General features: G+C 38.8%; 1 protein-coding gene across 5 annotated transcripts in view; it reads left to right on the forward strand.

The window, feature by feature from the left end:
- Nucleotides 1-27,019, forward strand: part of MTUS1 (microtubule associated tumor suppressor 1) — a 161,317-nt gene that overhangs the window by 94,243 nt on the left and 40,055 nt on the right. For 4 of the 5 annotated variants that reach the window (XM_011934873.1, XM_011934875.1, XM_011934874.1 and 1 more), the window contains one exon: nt 26,368-26,582. In XM_011934873.1, the coding sequence (XP_011790263.1) occupies nt 26,368-26,582 (215 nt within the window). Of the gene's footprint in view, nt 1-12,807; nt 13,290-26,367; nt 26,583-27,019 lie in introns of those variants that run through there. The other variant, XM_011934877.1, reaches the window with a different exon arrangement.

The following is a 27,019-nucleotide window of genomic DNA, read 5'->3' on the forward strand; positions in this document are numbered from 1 at the left end:
CACTTAAGAATTATGCTAAATCTATTCTGCCTGTGCTCTACAAATGAAACAACAAAGCCTGCATGACAGCGTATTTGTTTACAGCCTGGTTTGCTGAATATTAAGCCCATTGTTAAAACCTACAACTCAGAAAGATACTTCTTTCAAAATATTACTTGTGACTGACAGTGCACCTGTTCACCCAAGAACTCTGATGGAGATATACAGGAAGATGAATGTTTTCACACTTGCTAACATAGCAGCCATTTTGCAGCCCACAGATCAAGGAGTAATGTTGACGTTCAGGTCTTGCTATTTCGGAAGTACATTGTGTAAGACTGTAACTGCCGTAGATACTGATTCTTCTCATGGGACTGGGCAAAGTCAGTTGAAAACCTTCTGAAAAGGGTTTGCCCTTCTAGATGCCATTAAGAACATTCGTGATTCATGGAAGGAGCTCGAAGCACCAGCTGAATAGGAGTTTGAAAGAAGTTGACCTGACCCTCATGGATGACTTTGAGGGGTTCAGTGCTTCAGTGGAGGAAGTCACTGCAGATGGGGTAGTAATAGGATGAGAACTAGAATGAGAAGTGAAGCCTACAGCTGTGACTGCATTGCTGTTGATCTCTGGTAAAATTTGAGCAGAATGAGGAGTTGCTTCTTAAGAATGAGCAAATAAATTCTCTTGTTGAGATGGAATCTACTCCTGGTGAAGATGCTGTGAACATTGTTGAAATGACAAAGGAGTCGGAATATTCCATAAACTTAAAGCAGTGATGGGTTTGACAGAATTGACTCCAATTTTGAAAGACGTTCTGCTGTAGGTAAAATGCTATGAAACAGCATCACATGCTACGAAACAGCATCACATGCTACAGAGAAATCTTTCATGAAAGAGTCAGTTGATGTTGCAAACTTCTTTGCTGTCTTACTTTAAATTGCCATAGCCATCCATACCTTCAGCAACCACCACCCTAATCAGTCAGTCAGCAGCCATCAGCACTGAGGCAAGACCTTCCGCCAGCAAAAGAATTCCTGCTCACTGAAGGCTCAGATGATCATCAGCATTTTTTTAGCAATGAAATATTTGTAAATTAAGGTATATTGTTTTTTAGACATAATGCTGTTGCACACTTAGCAGACTATAGTGTAGTGTAAATATAAGTTTTACATGCAATGAGAAACCAGACAATTTTTGTGATTTGCCTTATTATGACATGTGTCTTATGGAGTCATCTGTATCTCCCAGGTATGCCTGTACTGTTACAGAATGTCGACTACAGTTTCTTTATACGTTGTGAGTGTCAGGTGTTAAGGATGCAGTCCTGAACGAAAGATGAGCAGGGATCTTGTCTCTGGGGAGCTAACAGGATAGTAAAAGCAAACAAACAAACAAAAACCTGTTCACATAAACATGAATCACAAATGCACTAAGTTCTAGGAAGGCGGACTGTCTTGTCCTAGAAGAGAGGTCCAGGATTGAAGGCTGTGATGTGAGGGAAACCTGGGCAGGAGGTGTAAATTTCCGAGCCTCTTGTGTAAAGAAAATAGGGTGGATAACATTACATCATGAATAACAAATATCCTTGATGCCCCATCAGGTGTATTCAGTTTCCTCAGCGTAATAAGCAGGGAAGTGTGGGGGAATGATCCACAGAATTCTTAACCTTTTGTAGGCTCTTAAAGCTAGGAAGCCAGCCATGCAGAATGATCTAAGTTCTAAAGATCCCCAGGATGCTCAGTGTGAATATATATGCAGAAGAAACTCTATATTGTGCACATCTAGGCTTTTATTTCCTTTTAAGTTTTTGGTACATCCTAATATCTGGGGAAAAAAGATAGCTAATATTCTATGGAATGGTTTTGTTTAAAATTTAGTTAACCATAATCAGAAAACTGGCTCAAATGGTAGCTCTGTGTTTAACAGTTTAAGAAACCTGCAGGCTGTTTTCCAAAGTGGCTGGACAATTTTATATCCTCACCAGGAGTGTATGAAGAATCCCGTTCTTCCACATTCTTGTCAACACTTGACTTTGTCTGTCTTTTTTGTTACAGCTCTCCTACTGGGTATGAAGTGATAATCTCATTTCAATTTGCGTTCTGACAACCAGTGACATTGTCGTTTTGCATGCTGGTTGGCCATTTGTATATCTTCTTTGGAGAAGTGTCTATTCAAATTATTTGCCAATTTTAAACTGGATTTTTTTATTGAATTGTAGGCGTTCTTATATAGTCCGATATTAGACCCTTGTCAGAGTTATCATTTGCAAATATTTTCTCCCAGTGCTTGGGCTGTGTTTTCACTTTCTTGATAGTGTCCTTGGAAACACAAATGTTTTAAATTTTGGCAAGGTCCAGTTTTATCAGTTTTTTTTCTTTTGTTGCTTCTGCTTTTGGTATTGTATCTCAGAAACAGTTGCCTCATCCAGGGTTGTGAAGATTTATGCCTGTGCTTGCTTTTAAGATTTTTTTTTTGCTATTCTAGCTGTTACATTTCGGTTTCTGATTCATTTTGAGTTATATTTTTATATGATATGAGGTAGAAGGTCTAACTGTTTTTCTCACATGGACTTCCAGGTGTTGAAAACATTATTCTTTCCCCCATCGAAATGCCTTGGCACCTTTGTTAAAAATAATTGGTTAAGAATGTGAGAGTTTATTTCTGGTTTCTAAATTGTGTTCTTTGCGTGTATACGTCTACCTTTGCCAGTAGTACTACACTGTCTTGATTAGTAAGTTTTGAAATCAGGATGTGAGTCATTCAACGTTTTTCCTTTATTTCAAGATCGTTATGGCTGTTCTGGGTCCCTTGATTTTCTGTATGAATTTTAGGATCAGCTTTTGTCAATCTCTGTAATGAAGTCACATGAGATTTTAGGAATGTAATAAATCGAATAATACTAATTATTCCTGTTACATTTAATCTATATAGGACTCTGTAGAGTATATAGAATGTATTCTAAGGGGTCAACATTGCATTTAGTCTAGTTTGTGTGGTAGGCCTGTGTATTTTCCCAAAATCATAAGCATGACTTTCCCAGGTTCTTCTTCTTGATGGTTAGTTATTATCATGACTTAAGACTAACCTGGTATTATGAGGAGCCTAGTGAGGAGAAGTTACTCTGTGGACAGAGGACCACAACAAAGTGTGTTCACTTTGGAAGGACAACTTTGATGCTGAAAAATGTTGTCCAGACAGTCAGTGACTTTGGGTGGATCATTGAACTTCTTTGATAATAGTTTTCTATGTAACTGAAAGGGCAGATTTCTAGATGTCTCCCCACTGTGATATTCTGTGACTGTAAATCACCTTGACTTTTTTCATATTCTGCTGGAAATTAGTCATATTTTAGCTGATACGGAAGACATTGCCTCCACACATAGACATGTTCCTCTGAGTGTTAAATTTTTAATTGTTGTACTATGGCTTTGAGATATTTTTATTTTAAAGCAGTAAGTAGTGGTGGAGATTACAGTTGAGTTGACCAACTTCATATTCCTTAGTTCTAGTAACATAGTCACTTTTATTTATAGCAGTTTGCCACACTTCAAAAAGTTTAGCATGTAGTTTAGAAATCACCCTTTAGGCCGGGCGCAGTGGCTCAAGCCTGTAATCCCAGCACTTTGGGAGGCCGAGACGGGCAGATCACAAGGTCAGGAGATCAAGACCATCCTGGCTAACATGGTGAAAACCCGTCTCTACTAAAAAATACGAAAAACTAGCCGGGCGAGGTGGCGGGCGCCTGTAGTCCCAGCTACTCGGGAGGCTGAGGCAGGAGAATGGCGTGAACCCGGGAGACAGAGCTTGCAGTGAGCTGAGATCCGGCCACTGCACTCCAGCCTGGGCGACAGAGCGAGACTCCGTCTCAAAAAAAAAAAAAAAAAAAGAAAGAAAGAAATCACCCTTTAGCTTTTTTAAATTTGTGATTTTAATTGAAATTTAGGTAAGTTTATATCCTGCTTTGTGATTTAACATATAGTAATCACTTTTACATTTAGCAGGTACAGTAACATTTAACTACTTTTGAATATTTTTGGTGCTTCTGTATCACATTCATACATGATTCTATGATGAACATCTGTACAATTAGCACTTTAAACTTTGGGGGAAATTTCTTGTGATAGATTCTTAAAAGTAGTATCAGGAAATCAAAATATGTACCTGTTGACAGTCACTTCACTCAAATAGCCAAATTGTTTTCCAGAAGCTTCATGTCAGTTTATACCATGGTTGACATAAAAGACAGCTGGCTTCATCATACCTTGGTCAGCATTGGATATTATTTTTAAATGTTTTTTACTAACATAATAGTTTAAAATGTTACGTCATTGTTTTAGCTTGACCTTTATCAATTAAAGAAATTCATTATCTCATAAGACAACGTAGAAGAGCAGAAGGAGAACGAACTTTTAAGGCACAGGATATTGGTTTAAACCTTGGTCCTGCCGCTTTCTATTTGTGTCCTGACCTTGGGCTAGTTGCTAAGCCTCTCCAAGTCTCAAATTTCTCATTTGGAAACATGGGAATACTGGGGGAATGATTCCCAGAAAGGGAATAATTTGACATCATAGAATTGTTTTATAAAACGTTCTCAAATAATAGTTAATTCAGCTGCTGGGAATGGTAACGATGATGATCTTTTACATTGTTTTTATAATTCCAGTGGCTTATTTTTAGAGTTCTTTTCCAGGAAGTTGAATTATTTGAAATCCGTAAAGCAAGCAGGAGAGACTACTTAAAGTCAAGAACCAACCTCTTGGGGTCTAACCGTTGCAATTTATTTAAAGGTTATGATGCTGCAGGATTCTAGTTGACATTGACTCTAAAAAAAATCTGGGCTTGCTGTTGATAAGGAAGATGTCACACATACCACGGCATACTATTATTACTTTGGTTCTACCACACACTAAAGCCATTGGGATACCAGAGCTGTATTTATCCAGCACCCTGCTTGTTTTACACAAGATCATCAGTCTCAGGTGCCAGGGTGTCTGCCTTGGAAGGTAGAAAATGCACTGTTCCTTCCACAGTTACTTAGTAAAGACAGCACAGGAGAACAGGGCGGCTTTCTTGCCTTCTTTGGCCAAGTGCTGGGAAGTGGTTGCAAGCTGCAAGCCTGCTGATGAGGTGATGCCAAGGCTGCCAGAGTTGCTTCTGGTGAGAGCAGAGAGAAGGCTGTTTTTCACTGTTGTTTTATGATTGTCGTAACTCTCCCCTTATACTGAAAAAGCAGTTGCTCTTTTGATATGGGATACATTTGCTGTTTCCAACTGGTGTTGGGGTTGGCAGAAGTGGATCCTGTAGTAAATCTTCTTGAGACAGTGGCTTCCTTTTTAGCAGGAGCTAGATCTTTTTCATATATATGCAAAGTATTCCAGATAAATTAATTTTAAACACACAAAGTAATTAAAACACTAAGAATATAGACTTAAGTAGAAAAGATCTTTCCAGGAACACTAGTATAATAGAAACGATTAATAACGAGAACAACAAAAGCTTTAAAAAATCTTAGAAACAGGCCGTGTGTAGTGGCTTATGCTTGTAATCCCAACACTTTAGGAGGCAAAGACAGGTGTATTGTTTGAGGCCAGGAGTTCAAGACCAGCCTGGGCAACGTAGCAACACCCCATCTCTACCCAAAATACAAAAAAATTAGCTGCGCGTGGTGGCATGCACTTGTAGTCCCAGCACTCAGAAGGCTGAGGCAGAAGAATAGTTGAACCCAGGAGGCAGAGGTTGCAGTGAGCTGTGATTGCACTCCAGCCTGGATGACAGAGTGAGACTCTGCCTCAGAAAAATTAAAAAATGAGAATAAAAACCATAGAAACAGTATTTATAAGCAAAGAACAAACTGAGATAATATTAGCACATACTGTATGTAGAGCTTTGTCAAATCAGCAAGATAAAGACAACTCTATAATAGAAGCTAAATGGACATACCACCCAAAGAGATCTACAGATTCAATGCAACCCCTATGAAAATCCCAGTGTCATTTTTTTTTTTTTTACAGAAATAGAAAAGCAATTCCAAAATTCATATAGAGTGACAAAGGACTGCAAATAGCCAAAACAGTCTTGACAAAGAACAAAGCTGGAGGCATCATAGTTCCTGATTTCAAAGTATATTACAACACAGTAATTAAAACAGTATGGAACTGGCACAAAGATAGAAACATAGACTGATGAAATAAAATAGTCCAGAAATAAATCCATGCATATATGGTCAGCTAATCATCAACAAACATGCCAAGGATACACAATAGGGAAAGGATAGTCTCTTTGTAAATGGTACTGGGAAAACTGGTCATCCACAAGCAAAATAATGAAATCGGACCCTTATCTCACAGAGCATACAAAAATCAACTCAAGATGGATTAAAGACTTAAATATAAGATCTGAAACTGTAAAACACCTCAAAGAACACATGGGACAAAACTTCATGACATTTTTCTTGGTATGACACCAAAAGCCCAGGTAATAAAAGCAAAAATAGGCAGGTGGGAGTACATCAACATAAAAATCTGCAGAGCGAAGCAATCATTTAATAGCATGAAAAGGCAGCTTATGAGATAAGAGAAAACATTTGCAAACCATACATCTGATAAGGGGTTATTTACCAAAATAATTGAAATCAGGATGTTGAAGAGAATATTTGCATTCCCGTGGTCTATTGGGGGAACCCGCCCCCAGTATTTCTATTTTCCCGAAGTGGCAGCTGGTCTGAGAAATAAAGAGAAAGAGTACAAAGAGAGGAATTTTACAGCTGGGCCACGGGGGGTAACATCACATATTGGTAAGTCCGTGATGCCCACCTGAGCTGCAAAACCAGCACGTTTTTATTAGGGATTTCAAAAGGGTAGGGGATAATGAACAGGGAGTAGGTCACAAAGATCACATGCTTCAAAGGGCGGAAGGCAGAGCAGAGATCACATGCTTCTGAGGAAACAGGACCAGAGCACAATCAGAAACTCCTGATAAGGGTCTGTGTTCAGCGGTGCGCGTATTGTCTTGATAAACATCTTAACAGAAAACGGGGTTCCAGAGCAGAGAACCTATCTGACCACAAATTTACCAGGGCAGAGTTTTTTCCCCACCCTAGTAAGCCTGAGGGTACTGCAGGAGACCAGGGCATAACTCAGTCCTTATCTCAGCCGCATAGGACACTCCCAGAGCAGCCATTTATAGACCTCCCACCAGGGAATGCAATTCTTTTCGTAAGGTCTTCATATTATATTCCTTGCTAGGAAAAGAATTTAGCAATATCTCTCCTCCTTGCATGTCTGTTTATAGGCTCCCTGCAAGAAGACAAATACGGCTGTGTTCTGCCCAACCCCACAGGCAGACAGACCTTATGGTTGTCTTCCCTTGTTCCCTAAAATTGCTGTTACTTTGTTTATTTTCAAGGTGCACTGATTTCATATTGTTCAAACACACATGTTTTATAATCAATTTGTTCAGTTAATGCAATCATCCCAGGGTCCTGAGGTGACATACATCGTCAGCTTACAAAGATAACAGGATTAAGAGATTAAAGTAAGACAGGTGTAAGAAATTATAAGAGTATTATTAGGGAAGTGGTAAATGTCCATGAAATCTTCACAATTTATGTTTCCTCTGCTGTGGCTCCAGCCGGCCCCTCCATTCAGAGTCCCTGACTTCCTGCAACAGTGGACATTGCCACATTATGATAGCCAGAATGTGGGAACAACCTAAATGTCCATAGGGTAAAGCAAATATGGCATATATGTGCAATGGAGTATTATGCAGCCACTAAAAAGAAGGAAGTCCTGCCGTATGCAATGATACAGATAAAGCTGGAGGACCCTATGCTAAGTGAAATAAGCCAGTCATGGGGCAAATACTGTATGATTCTACTTATAGGAGGCATCTAACATAGTCAAAGTCAGAAACAGAGTAGAATGGTGGTTGCCGGGGAATGGGAACTTGCTGTTCAATGGTACAAGGTTTGTTATGCAAGGGCAAAAAAATTTTCAAGATGTTTGTTACAGCATTGTGCCTATAGTTAACAATATTGTATCGTTCCCTTAAAATTTTGTTGTGAAGGTAGATTTCATATTAAGTGTTCTTGCCACAATTTAAAAAACCTGAACAAAAAGAAAGGGAAAAATAAGTGGATGGACAGAAAAGAAGAAACGTATGAAGAACTAAGGAATATATGAAAAATGTTTACCAAATATGAGTTAAAATAACGTGCTCTCAGTTCTTGCTTATTTCTTAATGGTAGTACCTGGTACCGGGCAAAGAGTAAGAAACAGCACTCACATGTACAGCTCCTGAAGTGTGAATTACAGCAGCTGTAGCAGAGAGCAAACACCTTCTACCCAGGAATTCTGTTTTTCAGAATTGGGTCTAGGAAAATAATTTATTTCCTTATTTACTGCTTTTCAGAATTATTTACAATGGGGGAAAATTGGAAACAACCTATATACCTTATAGGAATTAAGTTCATTGACATTTTAAAGACATTTCTGAAGCCATTAAAATAACAATATAAAGGCTTATTTAATCCCATGGAAAGATACGTGTGAAATTTTTAAGTTTAATAAGTTTATTGAGCTTATAGTAAGTTTAAAAACAAATTGCAGAGCAGTCTGATGTGTAAGTAATTTAAATTAAAAAACAAAATCTTGCCGGGTGCAGTGGCACATGCCTGTAATCCCAGCACTGTGGGACGCCAAGGTGGGCATATCACGAGGTCAGGAGATTGAGACCATCCTGGCTAACACGGTGAAACCCCGTCTCTACTAAAAATACAAAAAAAAAAAAGAATTAGCTGGGCCTGGTGGCGGGCACCTGTAGTCCCAGCTACTCGGGAGGCTGAGGCAGGAGAATGGCATGAACCCGGGAGGCGGAGCTTGCAGTGAGCCGAGATCACGCCACTGCACTCCAGACTGCGGAAAAGAGCGAGACTCTGTCTCAAAAAAAAAAAAAAAAAAATCTACAATGAACATATGGTTTTTGTTTTTTAAAAACATTGTACTTGAATTCAAAGCGTTACTGCTTTTAATTTAAACTCTTATTTTGCTTATTGCAAAATAAAAGGCAATGTCACTGTTCTTTGAGAGCTTATCAATGGAAGTTGATAAGTGGTTGGAAGTTGATTGTTTTCCTAATTGCTTTGTGTTAATTTTTTGATAATTACAATATATCTTCGTACCGAGGAAGAGGATAGTGTGAAAAAATTGGGCCTTAAGTTGAAGTTTATACAACTGGAATAGAGAATTGAACTTACTACATTAAAGACTATGAGGAGTTAAATGAAGCAAATGTTGCAATTAATGCTGTGTTAGGGAAAGTAAGGAAATAAATGTTAAGATTAATGTTCCATATTAGGCTAAAGAAGATTGGTTGGATAGAGATGCTTGAATCTCTGAACAAGCCGCTTGGTTTAAATTTTAATCTTCCTCATTCTTTATGATAATTAAAAATAACAGACAAATTGAGTGCATTTTGTAGCATCTAAGCACACTATACAGATTATGCTAGAATCTTGTCTAGAATCACGACATTGTTTTCTAAATCCCTGATTTAAAAAAACACATTTCTATGCAGATTTCAGTGGAATTTCTATTTGTTTGAATATACTGTGATATTACAACATATTGACTTACCAAACATTTTGTATCATCATTTTTTGTTATTTAAGCCTTAGTATAGACTTTACACATCATTTGTTTTTCTTTGTGTCATTATGAAATCTCGGGTCATTTTGTAGGCTTTCTATAAAATTATCCTAACACTTAAACTTCTTAATTTTTTTCTGGCTCCAGGATTTTTGAAAAGAAAGGAAAATACAAACACATATAATAAAGAAAAATAGAAATCCTGCTTCTTCCACCTCCCAGAGCATTGCTGACATTTTGGCATGTTTGCTCCAATATACTTTATCCTTTTTGTTTGAAGTTGAGATCCTACATTGCATAAGATTTTAAATCATTGTTTTGTTTGCCACTGACATCCTAACACAGGCTCTGCTTCATAGAGACTCATCTTTTTTTTTTTTTTTTTGGTGTGTGAGGAGGAGTTTCGCTCTTGTTGCCCAGCCTGGGTTGCAATAGTGCAATCTCTGCTCATTGCAACCTCCATCTTCTGGATTCAAGCGGTTCTTACCTGTCACCATGCCCAGCTAATTTTTTGTATTTTTAGTAGAGACGGGGTGTCATCAAGGTGGCCAGGCTGGTCTTGAACTCCTGACCTCAGGTGATCCCACCCGCCTTGGCCTCACAAAGTGCTGAGATTACAGGCACCACACCCGGCTCATAAAGACATAGCTAACGTTTTACCAACTACAAACTATTCTACCTTAGGCACTGAAATTTCCTTATTTTTTCCTCTCTTGTCCTCAAGTGGTGCCTATCTTTTCCTCTTAAATTAAGACTTTTAAAAATAACAAAGACACTTTTTTTAGGTAATTCTCTCACATTCGTTCAATTTCAGAAAATACAGAGTACCTAAGTGGTAACAGACGATCAAATAATCAAAGAATTTTTTTGAACCAGTTTTTTTTTCATCTTGGCTCCCCCCAGAGGCATATATAGTATAAAAATAGTTGTGACCTGAAAGTAATTGCTTATCCAGTTATTTAAATGAGCAAACGTAAAGTGTGTAAGAGAGTGCTTGGAGCAGTAGATTGTAAGGGATGGCCATTCATGTTTAGGGATTGCCAGGGCAGCTCCCTTGCTTTGGTGTACTTGTGCTGCACGGCCACCAGGAGGCAGATTATGTTTGGGAAAGAATCGAAACCTAGTTTGTGCAGTTCTGTCATGTATCTAATACACCTTGCTATGTTTGTGTGTGTATTTCACTGTACAAACGAATGACTTTTGGCTTTTCCTCCTCACTGGCACTGTTTTAGTTTATTCCTGCAGCTTCTTACTGTGCTGTTAAGAGATATCATTAACAACGTTTATTTTTAATATGTGTGGTTATGGTTTAATGTAATTCAAGTAAAAATGTTAATGAATCTGATTAATTGGTGATTAGATTGCTAATTTCTTCTTTTAGGGAGTCTAAAGAACTTCCCTTTTAACAAGGATAATTTAAGGCCGGGCGCGACGGCTCACGCCTGTAATCCCAGCACTTGGGAGGCCGAGGTGTGTGGATCACCTGAGGTCAGGAGTTCAAGACCAGCCTGGCCAGCATGGTGAAACCCCGTCTCTACTAAAAATACAAAAATCAGCCAGGCATGGTGGTGGGCGCCTGTAATCAAGTGAGGCTGGATAATCACTTGAACCCGGCAGGTGGAGGTTGCAGTGAGCAGAGACCGTGCCATTGCACTCCAGCCTGGGCAACAAGAGTGAAACTCCATCTGAAAAAAAGAAAAAAAAAAAGGATAATTTAGAATTTACTCTTACTGAATAAACAACAGACACAACCAAGATAAAGAAAAACCGCCTCCTACTATATGGAGTGGTGGCATATCTTTTTTTAATCATATCAAAATTTGACTCCGTTCTTTATCTTTTTAATGCTGATTGATTTCTTAGTTTTTACAAGGTTTTGGGGGGTAGAGGAAAAGGGTGTGATATATTTTTAGTATGTAGAATCTGGAAGGAAAAGGTGTTTAGGTTTTTTAATAATAAACTGGGATGAAGTAAAAGGCAACTCCTAAAAGCAGCTTGCCTTGACTTTAATTCCTTGATCATTTGGCTTCAGTTGCCATGGTGCAATGTATTTAGCAGGTTTTCCATCAGTGTATGAACTAGGTGTATCTTTCTCACAGGAGCCCTGGACGGGTTATTGGGTCTGTCTCCCTTGTTGACAGCCTCTGAAATGGCAAGCTGGGGGCTTGAGTGAAGAGGGAGGGGATCTGAGGGAAGAGGACTTACTTAAATTTTCGCTTCCTCCCTCTCTCCTCCCCGCTTCATAACCTACTCTATAGAATTTCTGAAAGAACTGCTTCCTGCCAGTTTTAATAGCACTTACTAGTGTTATTTATGGTAACAATTCTGCATTTATTTCTGAGTCTTATTTTCTAGGAAATCTTGGAAACCGGCATAGGACATTTTAAAAACATTGTTTTGTTGTACTTTATAACATTTTTAAAAATGTTAAGAGCTGAAGCTATTTGTGGTTTATTGGAATTAGCTTACGTGGGCATATTGTTAATTCTCAGATCCATATCTTTGTTTTACAAGTTCTTTTGGTTTTTGCCATCATGTTTCAACATGCTTTTACAAGCCACTCTGCGGAAATAAAAATTCGTAGATAACTGGCGAAAGATACTGATAACTGTGCCCTGCTCACACTCCTAGTCTTTAAAGAGCGCTGTAGGAGACCACCTGATGTTCTAAATTATTCACACAATAAATGTAGTCTTTAGAATATGCCAATCTGGTGGACTGTTCCTCTGGAGCTCTGATACTATCTCTGGTAGAGAAACCGTATTAATCTGTCATTGTTGACTATTTGTGAGGTCCTCAGCATGTGGGAATTAAAGTTGAACTTTAACCTTTTGACAATCTGACATTAATATATTAGAATAGAAATTTTCTTAAATATTGTAGTTGGGAACATTTATTGCTTGAAGTCTTAAAAAAAAAAAAAAAAACAAACTTTTCCTAAATACCAGGCTTAAATATAGGCTTACATGAAAAATATCTAGAGAAAAAAATAATGCTCCTGTTATTAGTGCAAACATAAGGAGTGAAAAATGTTAAAATCAGTACACAGTGTACTTTAAGGAAATCTTAATTTTTTTCTAATTATGAAATAAACACCAGGCATTTGAAGTAGTTAATTTCCCCTAGTGATCTTTCAAGTGGTTACAGGATCTGTGACATAATTGGTTGTTCTCTAAAGCTCCCGAGACCACCCACTTTCTCCTCCCCTTTATCATCTCGGATGAAAACCATAACAACTCTGCAAGCATGCACAGTGTGATGTGGTTCAGAGGCGGCTTCTGGACCTGCAGGAAGGAGATTTTATTCAGAGGCAGAGCATCGTTTTGGCAACATCTGGAAGTGAAAACGGAAGCCAGAAACACTTGGCTAGCCCTGGGGGATTTTTTTTCTTCTTTGCCTCTCTGGTGGAATGACATTTGCTGTGTAGGCATGTTTCCTCTCACTGTATTTCTTGGCCTTGAAGAGTACTGAGTTTAAAAAGACAGTATGTGACAGTCCATGGAAATCGCCTCTTCTGGGAAATCTCACCACCTGCTCCGAAGACATGTTGTTGTCTCCCAAATTCTCCTTATCCACCATTCACGTACGACTGACAGCCAAAGGATTGCTTCGTAACCTTCGACTTCCTTCAGGGTTTAGGAGAAGCACTGTTGTTTTCCACACAGGTCTGTCTTGCGTACATCTCTGCTTAGTGTTGCATGGGGGACGTCTTCATTAATTTGCAGATGTTTATCAGAGGTTTTTCCAAGGAGACAGATAATTGGAGAAACCAAGCTCTCTCTAATGAGAGATGAGGTTGAATTTAAAAATTGTTTTCTGTTGCTTCAGCACAAGTGCATAATACTTTTACTTTTAGCAGCAGATTGTGTTGTTTGTGTTGATGGAAGACAGAATTGTTGCCTTGGTGTTGCCTAGCTCTTTTCTCTGTCCCCAGCCAAATGTGTGAAAATCAGCACCTGTTAAATTATATTTTACTTCCAATGGTTGGGAAATAGGACATAGGTAAATTTAGAAGAATATTTCTTTTTCCCCTGTGTAAATGAGGTTTCCATCGGTTTTCATTGGATAGTTTCTCAGTCAGATGAGACAGTTAATTGTAACATGCTAAAAGATTTCCGTATTCTAAGCCATTCTGACAGAAAACATCCTAATGGTTATGGAGAAGTAGTAAGTGAATCGCAAATCTAGTTTTTCGGTCTTCATAGTAAAAACGTGTGCAGTCTCAAAATACTTCCCCTGAGGTTTATGTTTGTATCTGCTTTTCATTCTCTGTGCCTAAGATGAAAATAAATTTAGTATATATTTTAGGCACATGGTGACCTGTCTGCTCGCTTTTAGGGGATTGGCTTGGCCTACGTTGCTACTTTTGTTCTAGATGATTTTTACAACCACAGTGAATTAAATCAATTTTCTTCTGTAAAATATGTTAGCTGGGGTGTTGTTACATTTGTTTTGGGCTGGTTGGTGTTAGGTGTTGCAGGATTGTTTGATGAGGATGTAAATAGATTTTTTCTTTTTCTGCTTCATGTGCATGTGACCCCTCGTGTATCTTGTTTTGCACTTGGCTCATCTCTGCCCCTGGGGATTTTTTTTCAGCTGACTGTTTTTAGTTTTCCCGGAGGCATCTCCCTTCTCTGTGGGAGAATTCTGATTTTTTCCAGCACCTCTCTCTGGTGTTTCATAACTCCCCTTGACCTGTCATTTGAGTTTGCCAGCCTCTCCCTTTCAGTCTGAGCTGACAGCTGAAGGTAAATGGGGGAGGCAGCGAGGAGGTGGTCAACAGTGGCCCTCCTCTCCCAGCCCAGGGCCGCTACAGCCCTTTCAACTGAAAAAATTAATAGGTGGGGGAAAAAAAAATCAAAGGGTACCCTATATTTCCTATATTTGCAGTAATTTGTCTGATCGAAAGTAGCTCCACATCCCTTTTAATTTTAACAAGTTTTGTTTTTTTTTTTTTGTAATACTGTAATCCACATTCCAACTTAAAAATAAAATCAAACAGTGTGGAAGGTTGTGCAGTCCTAGGCAAGCCTCTCTTTTACCCAGGGTCCCTGCCTGCGCTCCATGGAGACAGCCACTGTCAGGCTGCTTGTATAGCGTTCTTGCACGTTTCCAGTCACGTGTAAATCTACATAGGTCTTTTATATTCTTTTTTTGTTATACAGAAATAAAAGCATACTATATATTCTATACCTTTTTAAAGCTAATGTATTTTAGACTTTCATGTGATCACATTTTTATCTGCCTCATTAAAAAAAATAGTTCTGTAACATTCCATTGTTGGATAAGTCATGATTTACTTAACTAGTGCTCTGGTAGTAGACATTCTGAGTTGTTTGTAGTGTTGTTGTGAAGCAGGTAGCTTTCCAAGACAGCTTAAGCAAAAGACACAAGGCTTCTATTACCAGCGTTTGGTTAATAGTGATGTATTGGGCACATTTTATTTTCTAAACTTATGTAAACTATTTTTTGTTGATTTGCAATCATAATTTTTGGAGCTAGAGTTCACATAGAGGTGATCAATCTGTCTTATACCAGGAAGTCTCAGGCCCAGAGAGCTGAATTCGCTTGCCCAAAGGCGCGCAGTAAGTGGCAGAGATGGGACTAAAACCTGGGACCTCTATTTAGAATTTTTGGCGTACATATTTTCTGGCTGCAAATTTTGCTGTAATTTTGTTAGATCCAAGGAATAGCAGAGATGGAGAAAGTGTTTTGTGTGTTGGAGGCTTTTTAAAATCCTGTAAGGAATATAATTCTGCTTACTCCCAATATCAGTCTTTTGTGGGCTTATCCGTATTATGTCATTTTAATGTCCGAGGAATCGTCCGTCAAGTGGGTATTGACACCGTCGCAGTGACTCTTATCTGAACGGACTGTCAGCAGTACCTTGGGTTTGTATCGTTAGTGAAGGAAGTGGTGTTGGTTGCCTCTGTGCAGTGGTGTTGACCTGGATTCCAAGAGGCCTGGATTATAGCCTTGATTCTGCTAGTGACCAAGTGAATAGCCCTGTGCACCTAACCTCACAGGGCTACAAAATAAGGGAATCACATGAGATGACTTGCAGGTTCCCCTTAGCCTCAAAATCTGTGAATTTTCTGACTGACGATTTGAAAACCCTCGGTGTATTACTCTGCTTGGAAATTCATCTTATCTAAATGAATTGTCTCCTTATTTTTACCTCCTAAATTCCGTTAATACTCCTGAATTATCTGTTTCTTTTCATGACACCATGTGTCTGCTCATCAGAACCCACCTTTGTTTTCTGTTGTTGTTTTTTGTTTGTTTGTTTTAGATGGAGTCTCACTCTGTCACCTAGGCTGGAGTGCCCTGGTGCTATCTCGGCTCGCTGCAACCTCTACCTCCCAGGTTCAAACAATTCTCCTGCCTCAGCCTCCCGAGTAGCTGGGATTACAGGCGCCCACCACCACGCCCAGCTAACTTTTTTGTGTTTTTAATAGAGATGGGGTTTCACCACGTTGGCCAGACTGGTCTAGAACTCCTGACCTCAGGCAATTCGCCTGCTTCAGCCTCTCACAGTGCTGGGATTACAGGCATGAGCCACCATGCCTGGCCATACTCCACCTTTGATTCATTACTTGTCCTGATTTATCCACGATCAATTGGTTGCCAAACTCTTAAGACTCCATCATTTGAAAAGTCTATTTGTTTTTACCTCCTGCCATTACCCTAGTTCAGGCACTATTATGTTGAAGCATTGAAATTGCTGTTCTTGGCTGGTGCCAGTGGCTCACACCTGTAATCTCAGCACTTTGGGAGGCCAAGGCAAGAGGATCACTTAAGGCTAGGAGTCTGAGACCAGCCCGGGAGAGTTAGCGAGACCCTGTCTCTATTTAAAAAACCACACACACAAAATTACCCTTCTAATAAGTAAAAAGTGGCCAAATAGGAACAGTTTTGTATAATCCAGGCTAAGATGTTGACTGGACTTTCTGAAAAGCTTTCTCTTTGGTCTGTGCCTCCAGCCTTTCCCTTGCTTCTAAACTGTCTTTCGCATTACAGATTAATGCATTCATTTCATAAGGAAGTACCCATTAGACGTGTACTGTGTACCAGGCATGATGGTAGGTGCTGAAAGTATGGCTGAGAGTAAGTCAGATGGACCCTGCCTTCACACAGCCCACTATTTAACAGAAGGAGACAGAGCACCAGGTAATAATACAGGGTGTGGACCGGTGCCCAGGCAGCTCTTAGCAGGTGGAGGTACCTTTAATCCAGGTCCTCCTGTAGAAGTGCCTTTTAAGTTGAGTTCTCAGGAAATGGAGAATTAACCAAGAAACCAAGTGTTTCAGACAGAAAAAAAAGCATGTAAAAGCCTGGAGGGGTTTGAGGAAGGGCTCCTTCAAGGAAACAAAAGAGTTGTAATATTTCTGAGCATAGAATGTGGTGGGACGAGGGCTGGCCATTATAGAGATCCAACCAGAATAAGCTTTCTCACTGATCCTATGTAGAGGGCACTGCAGTAGGACTCTCAACATTTTATACCTATCTGTGGGACACAGACTAGAGAAGTCACAGGCTCTATTTCCCAGCCTCCCTTCCAGGTAGATACAGTCATGTGACTGAGACCCGGCCAATGAGACGGAAGCTTAAGCGACCTGGCACCTGGGCACTGGGCACTCTGATATATTATTACTGGGTGGTGTGCACCACTGGCGAAGCGTGCTGTTGGATTGACGTTATCTTTCCTCTGTAAATAGGGGAGAGGAGGGAATTTGTCAGGAACTGTGCATGATGTTACAGGACATCAGGCGCAGATGAAAATCTGAGAAGTCCAGTGATGACTTCACTGACTTGGGGAAAGGTCAGCAATAGTCTTACCAAAGTATTAAATTCCATCTCTTTCAGAATTTTACCTCAGCGTACTAGTTCTAGTTTTATAATGAGGCAGGGGAAGGAAAAGACTTTGCTAAGAATTTATTCCCTGCCACTTAGCATTCAGTTTTTCTGTGAAGCTGGAAATTCTTGTGTTAATTACTATGAAGAGCGTCATTTGAACCTCACAGGTTAATTTCCTTCTTGACTCCAGTGAAGGCAATTCAGTACACTAAGGACAGAATTCTTTCTGCTGAGCTAGTGACATTAAACGTGATTACTGCAGCACAGAGGAGGAGGAACACGTGGACATACATATCGAGGAATGGCAGAGTTAGTATCAGGACAAAATACTTCCATTTACTTTTGCTATTTTATTATATTTTGAACTTTTAGGTTCAGGGATACATGTAAAGGTTTGTTACACAGGTAAACTCATGTCACAGAGTTTGTTGTACAGATTATTGTAGAATAAATAGTTTATTGTACAGATGATTTCATCACCCAGGTATTAAGGCCAGGACCCGAGTTATTTTTTTCTGCTCCTCTCCTTCCTCCTTCCCTGCACCCTCACGTAGACCCCCGTGTCTGTTTCCCTTCTTTGTGTTCATGAAGAGAACCGTTTTAAACAGGTGTTCAGTAAGAGGCAGGCAGAATGTGAATGCATTTGTTTACGATGAAATTCATCAAATTATGTTCTTGCATTTGGTGTTCACTTTCGACTCCTTTTAGATGGAATTAATAGCTTCACTAAGAAGCAACTTGTCTCCCCTGAAGAAAAGCAGCTTTGAGGTTGTTCATTGGCTCCACCACTGAGTGGATCCTCATCTCTGCTGTCTTCTTAGCCCTGTCTTCGTGATTGTTGCCTCATGATCTCACAGTGGCTGCTCCAGAAAGGAAGAAAAAGAAATGAGGAAGGGGTGGTGCCAGGTCGCTTAAGCTTCCATCTCATTGGCCGGGTCTCAGTCACATGACTGTATCTACCTGGAAGGGAGGCTGGGAAATAGAGCCTGTGACTTCTCTAGTCTCTGTCCCACAGATAAGTATAAAATATTAAGAGTCCTATTGCAGTATCTGCCACAGAGAAGGCAGAACAGGTATTTCTCAAGCAGATGTTGGCTGATTATAAATGAGGGGAGTGTATTATTTAACAAGTTGAATCGTGCAACAGGCCTTCCTGTTTATTCTATGCATTTTGGAGGGGCATTGATTACCTGTTTGTAATGATTCCAGTTAAACTTTCAAGTTGTTTTATTGTTTGGATGTAAGTCTTAATATTTGATTTTTGATCTCTTGAATGAATTTTCAGTTATAAAATACATTGGGAAGGAATGTGCTCAACTTTAAGTATGGCTTTTGTATGCTTAATATGTTATTGCTGCATTTATGGGTGTATTATGGATTAGGAGGGCATTTATTCATGTACCGTTAAGGTGACAGTAAATAAACTTCAGTTTCTCTTGTGTTTTTCGTACCACAAAATGTAGACGTCAGTGAGGCCATGTTAGAAAGCTTCCATTAAAAAACCACATATGTTAGAATTTGCATGTGAAAAGATAAAATTTAGGCTTTTGTAGAATGCAGAAGAAATCAAAAGGACCAAGATGAAGAAGAATGAGAGATGTAGCCTTTCACTGCCCCTTAGTTATCGTACTGTGAATCCAGATTCTTCCTTTCAGCCTCCTTGAAAGCAGTCATGAAGGATTTTGCTGGACTTTTGCCACATAGACAAGCATTTGCTAAAAACTGGTATTACGAATGGTATGATGCTGAAATCATTTTGTTGTAGATTGATTCCAAGCTTCTGTAGCTGTGGCAGTTTCAGAGCTGTACCTTTGCTGTGACATGAAAATCTGCCCTTTTGTAGTTACAGCTTTCTGTTGAAGAAGACAGTAAAGTGTTAAATGGCAAGTTTTGTTCACAATAGGTAAGATTTTGGAAAATTGGTTTTTTTTTTTGACCGAGTCTCGCTCTGTCGCCCAGGCTGGAGTGTAGTGGCTGGATCTCAGCTCACTGCAAGCTCCACCTCCCGGGTTCATGCCATTCTCCTGCCTCAGCCTCCCAAGTAGCTGGGACTACAGGTGCCCGCCACCTAGCCTGGCTAGTTTTTTGTATTTTTTAGTAGAGACGGAGTTTCACTGTGTCAGCCAGGATGGTCTCGATCTCCTGACCTCGTGATCCTCCCGCCTCGGCCTCCCAAAGTGCTGGGATTACAAGCTTGAGCTACCGTGCCTGGCCGATTTTGGTAAGTTTTTAAAAGTGAGATGTTGAAAGAGACCGTATGTCCTAATCTGACGAGTTTCAGATAATTAGAGTTTTATTACACTAAATTATGTTTTAACGTAGTTTCCACTTTCACACACAAATGGAAAGGAAATAATAAATTATGGTTTGGAGTTGTATTCAGAATGGGAAGGACAGCAGTGTTTTTCATCAAGAGACATTGGAGGAACATGGCAAGCTGTATAAATAGTTGTTTCGTTAGAACAATTTATTCTGGTTAATTAATAGAGAATTACCCTATAAATGAAGTAATATACTTTTTATGAGCTTTAAAACATCTTTCAGCACTAAGAATAATATTTTATTAATAATGTATGCATATTCTTAGGTAGAAACACAACAGATGTGATTTAAAGATATCTAATATTTAATATCATATTTCTGTGTTTAAGGCAATACTTTGGGTCATTTTAGTACCCGAGGGTCCTTTTTATAAACATCAGCAATTATGTGGCTCTGTGGAAAATTAAGACTAATAGAGCTTTTTTTTGGGGGGTGAGAGATTTGCCTTTTTTCTCCCTGGTGCCCTGAGTCCTAGGCACGTCTCTTCCAAATTGCTTGTCCTTAACTGCTTAGTATTTTGAGAATGATGTTCTCTTTTTATTTATTGCCTATATTACAAATATTTCTAGTATTTAAGTGGCTATTTTAATTTTCGTTTCTGTTGTAAGATAGTCTGTTTTTTTCTTTTTCTTTGGGAAGATACCCGGTAGTGGGATTGCTGGGTTGAATGGTAGTTCTATTTTTAGTTCTTTGAGGAATCTCCATACTGTTTTCCATGGAGATTGTACTAATTCATATTCCCACCAACAGTGTATAAGCATTGCCTTCTCTCCACATCCTTGCCAACATCTATGTTTTTTTGACTTTTTAGTAATAGCCATTCTGGCTGATACGAGATGGTAGCTCATGGTGGTTTTAATTTGCATTTCTCTGATGATTAGTGATGTTGAACATTTTTTCATATGTTCTACTTTTGCATATGTTGGCCGCTTCTCTGTCTTTTGAGAAATGTCTGTACATGTCCTTTGCCCATTTTTTATAGGGGTTGTATTTTTTCTTGTTGAGTTGTTGGGGTCCCTTATAAATTCTGAATATTAGATATTTGTCAAATGCATAGTTTGCAAATATTTTCTCCCATTCTGTAGGTTGTCTGTTTCCTCTGTTGACTGTTTCTTTTACTGTGCAGAAGCTTTTTAGTTTAAGCCCCATTTGTCTATTTTTGTTTTTGTTGCATTTGCTTTGGAGATCTTAGTGATGAATTCTTTGCCTTGGCCAGTGTTTTTTCTAGTCCCTGTCCCCGCCCCCCCTCCCCCCGCCCAGGAATTTTTATTGTTTTAGGTCTTACATTGTAAGTCTTCAATCTGTCTTGAGTTCATTTTTGCACGTGATATGAGACAGGCTCCAGTTTCTCTCTTCTCATTTTCTCAGCACCATTTTTTGAACAGGATGTCCTTTCTCCGTTGTATGTATTTTTGCTGACTTTATCAAAGATCAATTAGCTGTAAGCATGTGGCTTTATATCTGGGTTCTCTGTTCTCTTCCATTGATCTATGTGTCTATTTTTAGACCAGTGTCATGCTTTTTTGGTTGCTATAGGAGGGAGGCAGTGCCTTCTTAAAAGTACTTCTGAATGTGGTGAGTTTGTATAAACTCCTCTTTGAGTTAGTAGTCCATTTTAGGTCCATAAGAGTATGAGAAATTTGCTTTTTTCCTGCCAACTATGTGAAAAATAGTTAAGGGCGAGTTTGGACTGTTGCTTCAGGAAAAATTTTATAAGCATAATTAACCCAAACAGGAATTTTTTATATGAATATGCTTTCTGTTCTCTAATCTGCTTTTAATGTGAAGAAATAGAACCCTTTTTCGTGTAATATGTGCTATTGCAACAAATTCTACTAATATAGTAATGAAAAGTTTAAATGCTGAGGCATCCTAAGTCCTCCTCCCACCCCCCAAAAATAATTGGCTTGGGTAGTTTTTTTTTTTTTTTTTTTTTGAGATGGAGTCTTGCTCTGTCACCCAGGCTAGAGTGCAGTGGCACGATCCCAGCTCACTAGAATCTCCGCCTCCTGGGTTTACACCATTCTCCTGCCTCAGCCTCCCCAGTAGCTGGGACTACAGGCACCTGCCACCACGCCCAGCTAATTTTTTGTATTTTTAGTAGAGACAGGGTTTCACCGTGTTAGCCAGGATGGTCTCGATCTCCTGACCTCGTGATCCGCCCTCCTCAGCCTCCCAAAGTGCTGGGATTACAGGCATGAGCCCCTGCGCCCAGCTTGGCTTGGGTAATTTTAAATGTCTAAACAGTGTGCTTTGCTGAGCTTAAAATTTTCCATTTTCAGTAAATGCCATATCTACCTAGAAATAGAAAAATATTATATGTCTCCCAAATTATTACTGTTAACTCTTTTAGAGTAAACAGCTAATAAGAGGAACACTGGAAAACTTCATACAAACGTAAACTAATAGTTGACATGAATGATAACTTTAAAAAGCTGTATGTAAGATTGCATAGGCAGGATAAGCACCTGCCACCAGATGCTGGGGAAACCCTGACTGAAAGAACTTGTGTGTAGGTGTCCCTTTGAGGACTTTTAGATGTGTATGATTAGATTAGGCAGAAGGAAGGGAGTTTTCTGTCCACGCTGCTAGCAGGGATGAAGAGACCCCTCACTAGCCTCTGAGTTTATAACCTATGTTTTGTCAACCACACAAACCTCGGTTCTTAATGCAATACGTTGTGGAAAGCACATACCATCCAGTCAGTGACTATCACCTTTATACAGATAGGTTGAGATTTGGAGTTGAAGAGGTAAGCACTAGGGAAACATGAATCAGCAGAGACCTTTGGTGTCTTTGTGGCTCTCTGAGCAATACCACCCTGTTATGTGATACTTCTCCCGTCCCCCAGAGCCCCAGGGCAGGTGCACACCCACCACAGCAGCGCCCTCATGGTAGAATTTAATAAATACATTTCGTGAGTGAGTGAGTAGGTCAATGAGTACACACAAAAGTAGACAGTATTCCTTTCCAAATTCTGTGTTTAATTTGTGTTTCATGGAACCCAAGGCAATCTCCCAACTTGATTTTAACAATGTGAAAAGCCAGCAGATTGCAGAATTGTGTGGCTTGTTTGGCCTAGAACGCATGTGTCCTGAGCTGCTAGTATGTGGTGATGGTTAGTCCGTGTCCGAATGGGTAGGTTTTTTTCTCAAAATTATTTTTGGTCTTGGGATATGGAGGACTATTTGTCTAAGTGACTTGAGCCTGAAAAATGGGCATCTTCCTCTTTCACCAACCACTAAGAAGATGATACATGACTTCATTGCACTAGTTTTAAATTTTATTAAATTGAGGTTTCTGAGTAGAAAGAACAAAGATAGCCAACAGCGTTATCCAGCTGTTTTCCAAATGAGCCAATGTCTTTGGTTCTGGCCTTTGCTTTTCTGATGGAGGTCGCCATTTCATTAGAATGAGTCCCAGTAAGGCTGGATCACAGCTGATGGTGGTAATTATCTTGTTGAGAGGAATCTGAATCGATGTAGAAGTTAACATTTAATTTTAAGATTGCTGATTAAATGGATCCTTTGAAATCAGAGCATGTTCTGTTAATAGGTACAATAAACAAAATAATTTATACTTTTGTATAAAAGCTTTATTATCAAAACAGTAACATGCTGATAAACGAGGGTAAGGGCAAAGTTTGGCTGATATTATGCTAATTTCACGTAAGTAATGAATCCTGCAGGATTTAAGGGAAACCCCTCGCTTTTCAGTACTGTGAAGTACCTGTTGATGAGCCTTGGGGCTTTGAGCATCGTTGGAGATTCTTGCATCATCTCTGATCTGCAGCTGAGCCAGGAGTGGGGAGTGAGTGGGAAGCATGTGGAAACTGGGTCATCGGCTGCCATGTGGTCACACTTCATCCTCAGGGAGCACAGTATATGGAGCGGAAGATTGAGTGCACAGCACGCATTTCCAGCTCCACAGAGAGGACAGTCTGTTTGCTCATTGGCTCTCATTTTAAAATTTGAAGACACGTACTCTTAGACGAATACATAATGTGTTCTTTCCTCCTTAATCATAAAGCTATTCTGAGTAATCACTAACAAACCCTGTGTAATGTTTAGATTCCTGTGTAATTTCCCCAAGGAAAAATTCTACATAGACTATTTCCTTGATAGCTAAGTATTACATAAAAAATGTATGTCCTCGAATTTCACTTTAACTGTCTTTTAAAAGTAATTTTGTTTACTTCTTATATTTAACTTTTGAAGAGGTAATATATTTATCCCGTGGTTAAAAAGTATAAAAAATACTTCAGGATACTTTTTAGCTATCTGATTCCTATTACCTTCTCTTCAAAAGTAAACATTGTTAGTATAATTACATGTATTCTGTGATATTTTTGTTACAGATTTATAATCAAAAAGTAAGAATCTTGAATCTTTCTCCAAAATATTAATATAAAAGATTCACCTCTCAGATTTTGTAAATAATTTTAAACTGACAGTTTTAAAGCTCTGAAATTGTGTTTAAAATAACATTCATTAGCATAGAAATTCTAGAAAGAGAGCCAAATGTTATTCAGGACTCAGGAAATGATAAAGCAGTTATCAATAAATGAATTTTTAAGTATGTTTTAGTAGGACGTATACAAATGATATCAGGAGAATGAACTTGTGTCTATATTTGTTGCAGTAAGTTCTAGATAGTAAAGGATCTAAAAATGTTTATAAAATTATATTACACATAGATGTTTATATGTGGGTTTATTAAAATGAGTTATCAGATAGATAATGGGCTTATATGTATTACAGCAAGATATTATTACATTTGTTGCATGTTTATTTTTGTATATGTCATGTATTACATCACCACCTAATCCCCTTTCCAAAATGTGTGGGAACAGCAGAGGCTTGGCATTAGAGGCCTGGGTTCTGACTTTGAATCTGGATTCCCATAGGAGTTGTTTACACCCAGGGAAGACCATTCACACTTGGGAGCCTCCTCGTCCTCCCTGGGGTCATTGGGGGGATGAAAAGAGAGGCAAAGTGAGAACACGCTGTGATCAGTGAAACACTGTGGGATTACTATTACCTGTTATGTGACAATTTCTAAAAACATTTGGGAAATGACATAAAGAATACTAATCTCATGGTCAAATATTTAGATTTTTTTTTCATCAATAAGTGACTAGTAATTTGTTCGCCCTTCAGGACTGTAATATATTAACTTGGCTATTTTCTGCATGTATGGAAGTGACAATTATTCATAAGCTACTATTAACTGCTAATAATAAAAAGTAATGGATAAATACTTCTCATCAAGTATTACAAAGACACAGTGAAACAATGGATATTTTAGTCATTTTAGATCGGAGAATTATCAAGTATTAATACAAATATGCGTTATTTAACCATGTAATGCAGCCATAGAAAATAAGAGCCTTTTTTCCTGTTTTTAACTTAGTTTATTCAATATATTTACCCATTTGTTCTTAGAACATGAGTACTAATGTTTCTTTGTTTTTCTTTAAGCAATCTCTGTAATAGTTTGCCTCTTCTCAAAAAATTAGAGAAAATAATTACTAAATTTCTTTAAAAATTGTCTTAGATTTGTTACCACAGACTGTGGATGCCATAATGAAAGACTGTTAGAATAAGGAAACGTTTTTTTTTTTTAGTTTCTTGTGTCTTTTTTTCCACATTTACATTTGTTTGGATTACTTGGCTTGTTTATTTCAAGAAGCTAAGCAATTCATTTCTTGTTTTTCCAATTCTGTTTGATATTCAGAATGACTGACACATTTGAAATGGTTCCAAGACTGAACAGTTTTTTTATTTAAAACAGGGTAATTCCCAGGGCACTATAGCGCAGGAAGGGAATAATCACTTAGCGTGGCATTTGGGTTGGATTTGGAGTGTTAGCATGCGCTTTAAAAAAAAAAAACTGTGGGAGCCATTATCACTCCTTGGGCAAAAAGACTGACAAAGCTTGTGTTTGGCAGAAAATGGAATAGTATAGTCAAGAGTATAGTACTCATAGCAGTGAACTTAAAGAGACAAAATCTGAGTGTTTTCAATGTATGTTATGATTTATTAGAGATTAGGAAATGACTCATCTGCAATATAGATCTGTGTAATGACTAGGCCATCATCAGGGAAAAGATGAGAGATTTGTAGAAAATGTATGGGAGGAGAGAAAGGCATTTAATTACATGTCCAGTGATTTGTGTGTTTCTTTTGGCATATGAGATCAGAAAAGTCAGGCTTCTCGTCAGCCAAGGTTTCTCTACCAGTTTAACTGGAAAATGGGAAACTAGAAGAACAGAATCATTTTGCACACAGTTTTTGTGTTTCTGGGTTGCCAAATCTATTTATGTCGTATTCCTAATTCTCTGTTCCACATAAATCTTTTAAAGTCATAACTGGCGGCCGCTGTCTGTGTTCGTGAATTCCAGCCATCTAGATCTCCAATTCATTCCAGCTCTCATCCGTATGCATTCCTTACAGGAACATAAATGTGTTTCCATGGCTTATCTGGTTGTTTTTGAACCCATGTGGTGGTGATTTTAAAAATTAACCTCACCTGTCTTTGTATCTATGTTAATTCCTTTTGCAGTTGAAAAGAGCAGGCAGAAGAATCCTCGAAGCTTATGTATCCAGACACAGACGGCTCCCGATGTACTGCCCTCTGAGAAAACACGTGAATTGGCGCAATATAAAACAAAATGTGAAAACCAAAGTGGATTTATCCTGCAGCTCAAGCAGCTTCTTGCCTGTGGTAATACCAAGTTTGAGGCATTGACAGTTGTGATTCAGCACCTGCTGTCTGAGGTAAGGATGTGCATCCTAGAAAGAGCCTTTCTCCTTGAGGTCATGGGAGCACAGGGAGGACTTGCTCATGCGCTCGCCTTGGGAATATCTAGGTAAATGATGGGAAAGATCAGGTGTAATTCATCGCATTACATTTTTGTCAGTTCCCCAGATAACCTGAGTCAGTCTCTAGAAATTTGGCATGGAAACATTTTCTCGCTTCCTTTTTTTACCCCTAGAGTCTGTTAGTTAGAATGGCAACAGCAAGAACATAATTGCCTGTTACACCGCTGTATGCCTCTAGACCTAAACTAGCATTAGCATTTTTTTCACTTAATTTTTCTGTGTATGTGTAGCTTTTCATATCACACTTAGTTTAATGCTTTGAAAAAGGAGCTTTGTTATATTTATGAATTAAAGAGCACTTTTCAGAAAGAATCCCCAGATACGATTCTGGG

Source organism: Colobus angolensis, unplaced genomic scaffold, assembly GCF_000951035.1.
Source record: "Colobus angolensis palliatus isolate OR3802 unplaced genomic scaffold, Cang.pa_1.0 Scaffold14, whole genome shotgun sequence".
NCBI classification, from domain to species: domain Eukaryota; kingdom Metazoa; phylum Chordata; class Mammalia; order Primates; family Cercopithecidae; genus Colobus; species Colobus angolensis.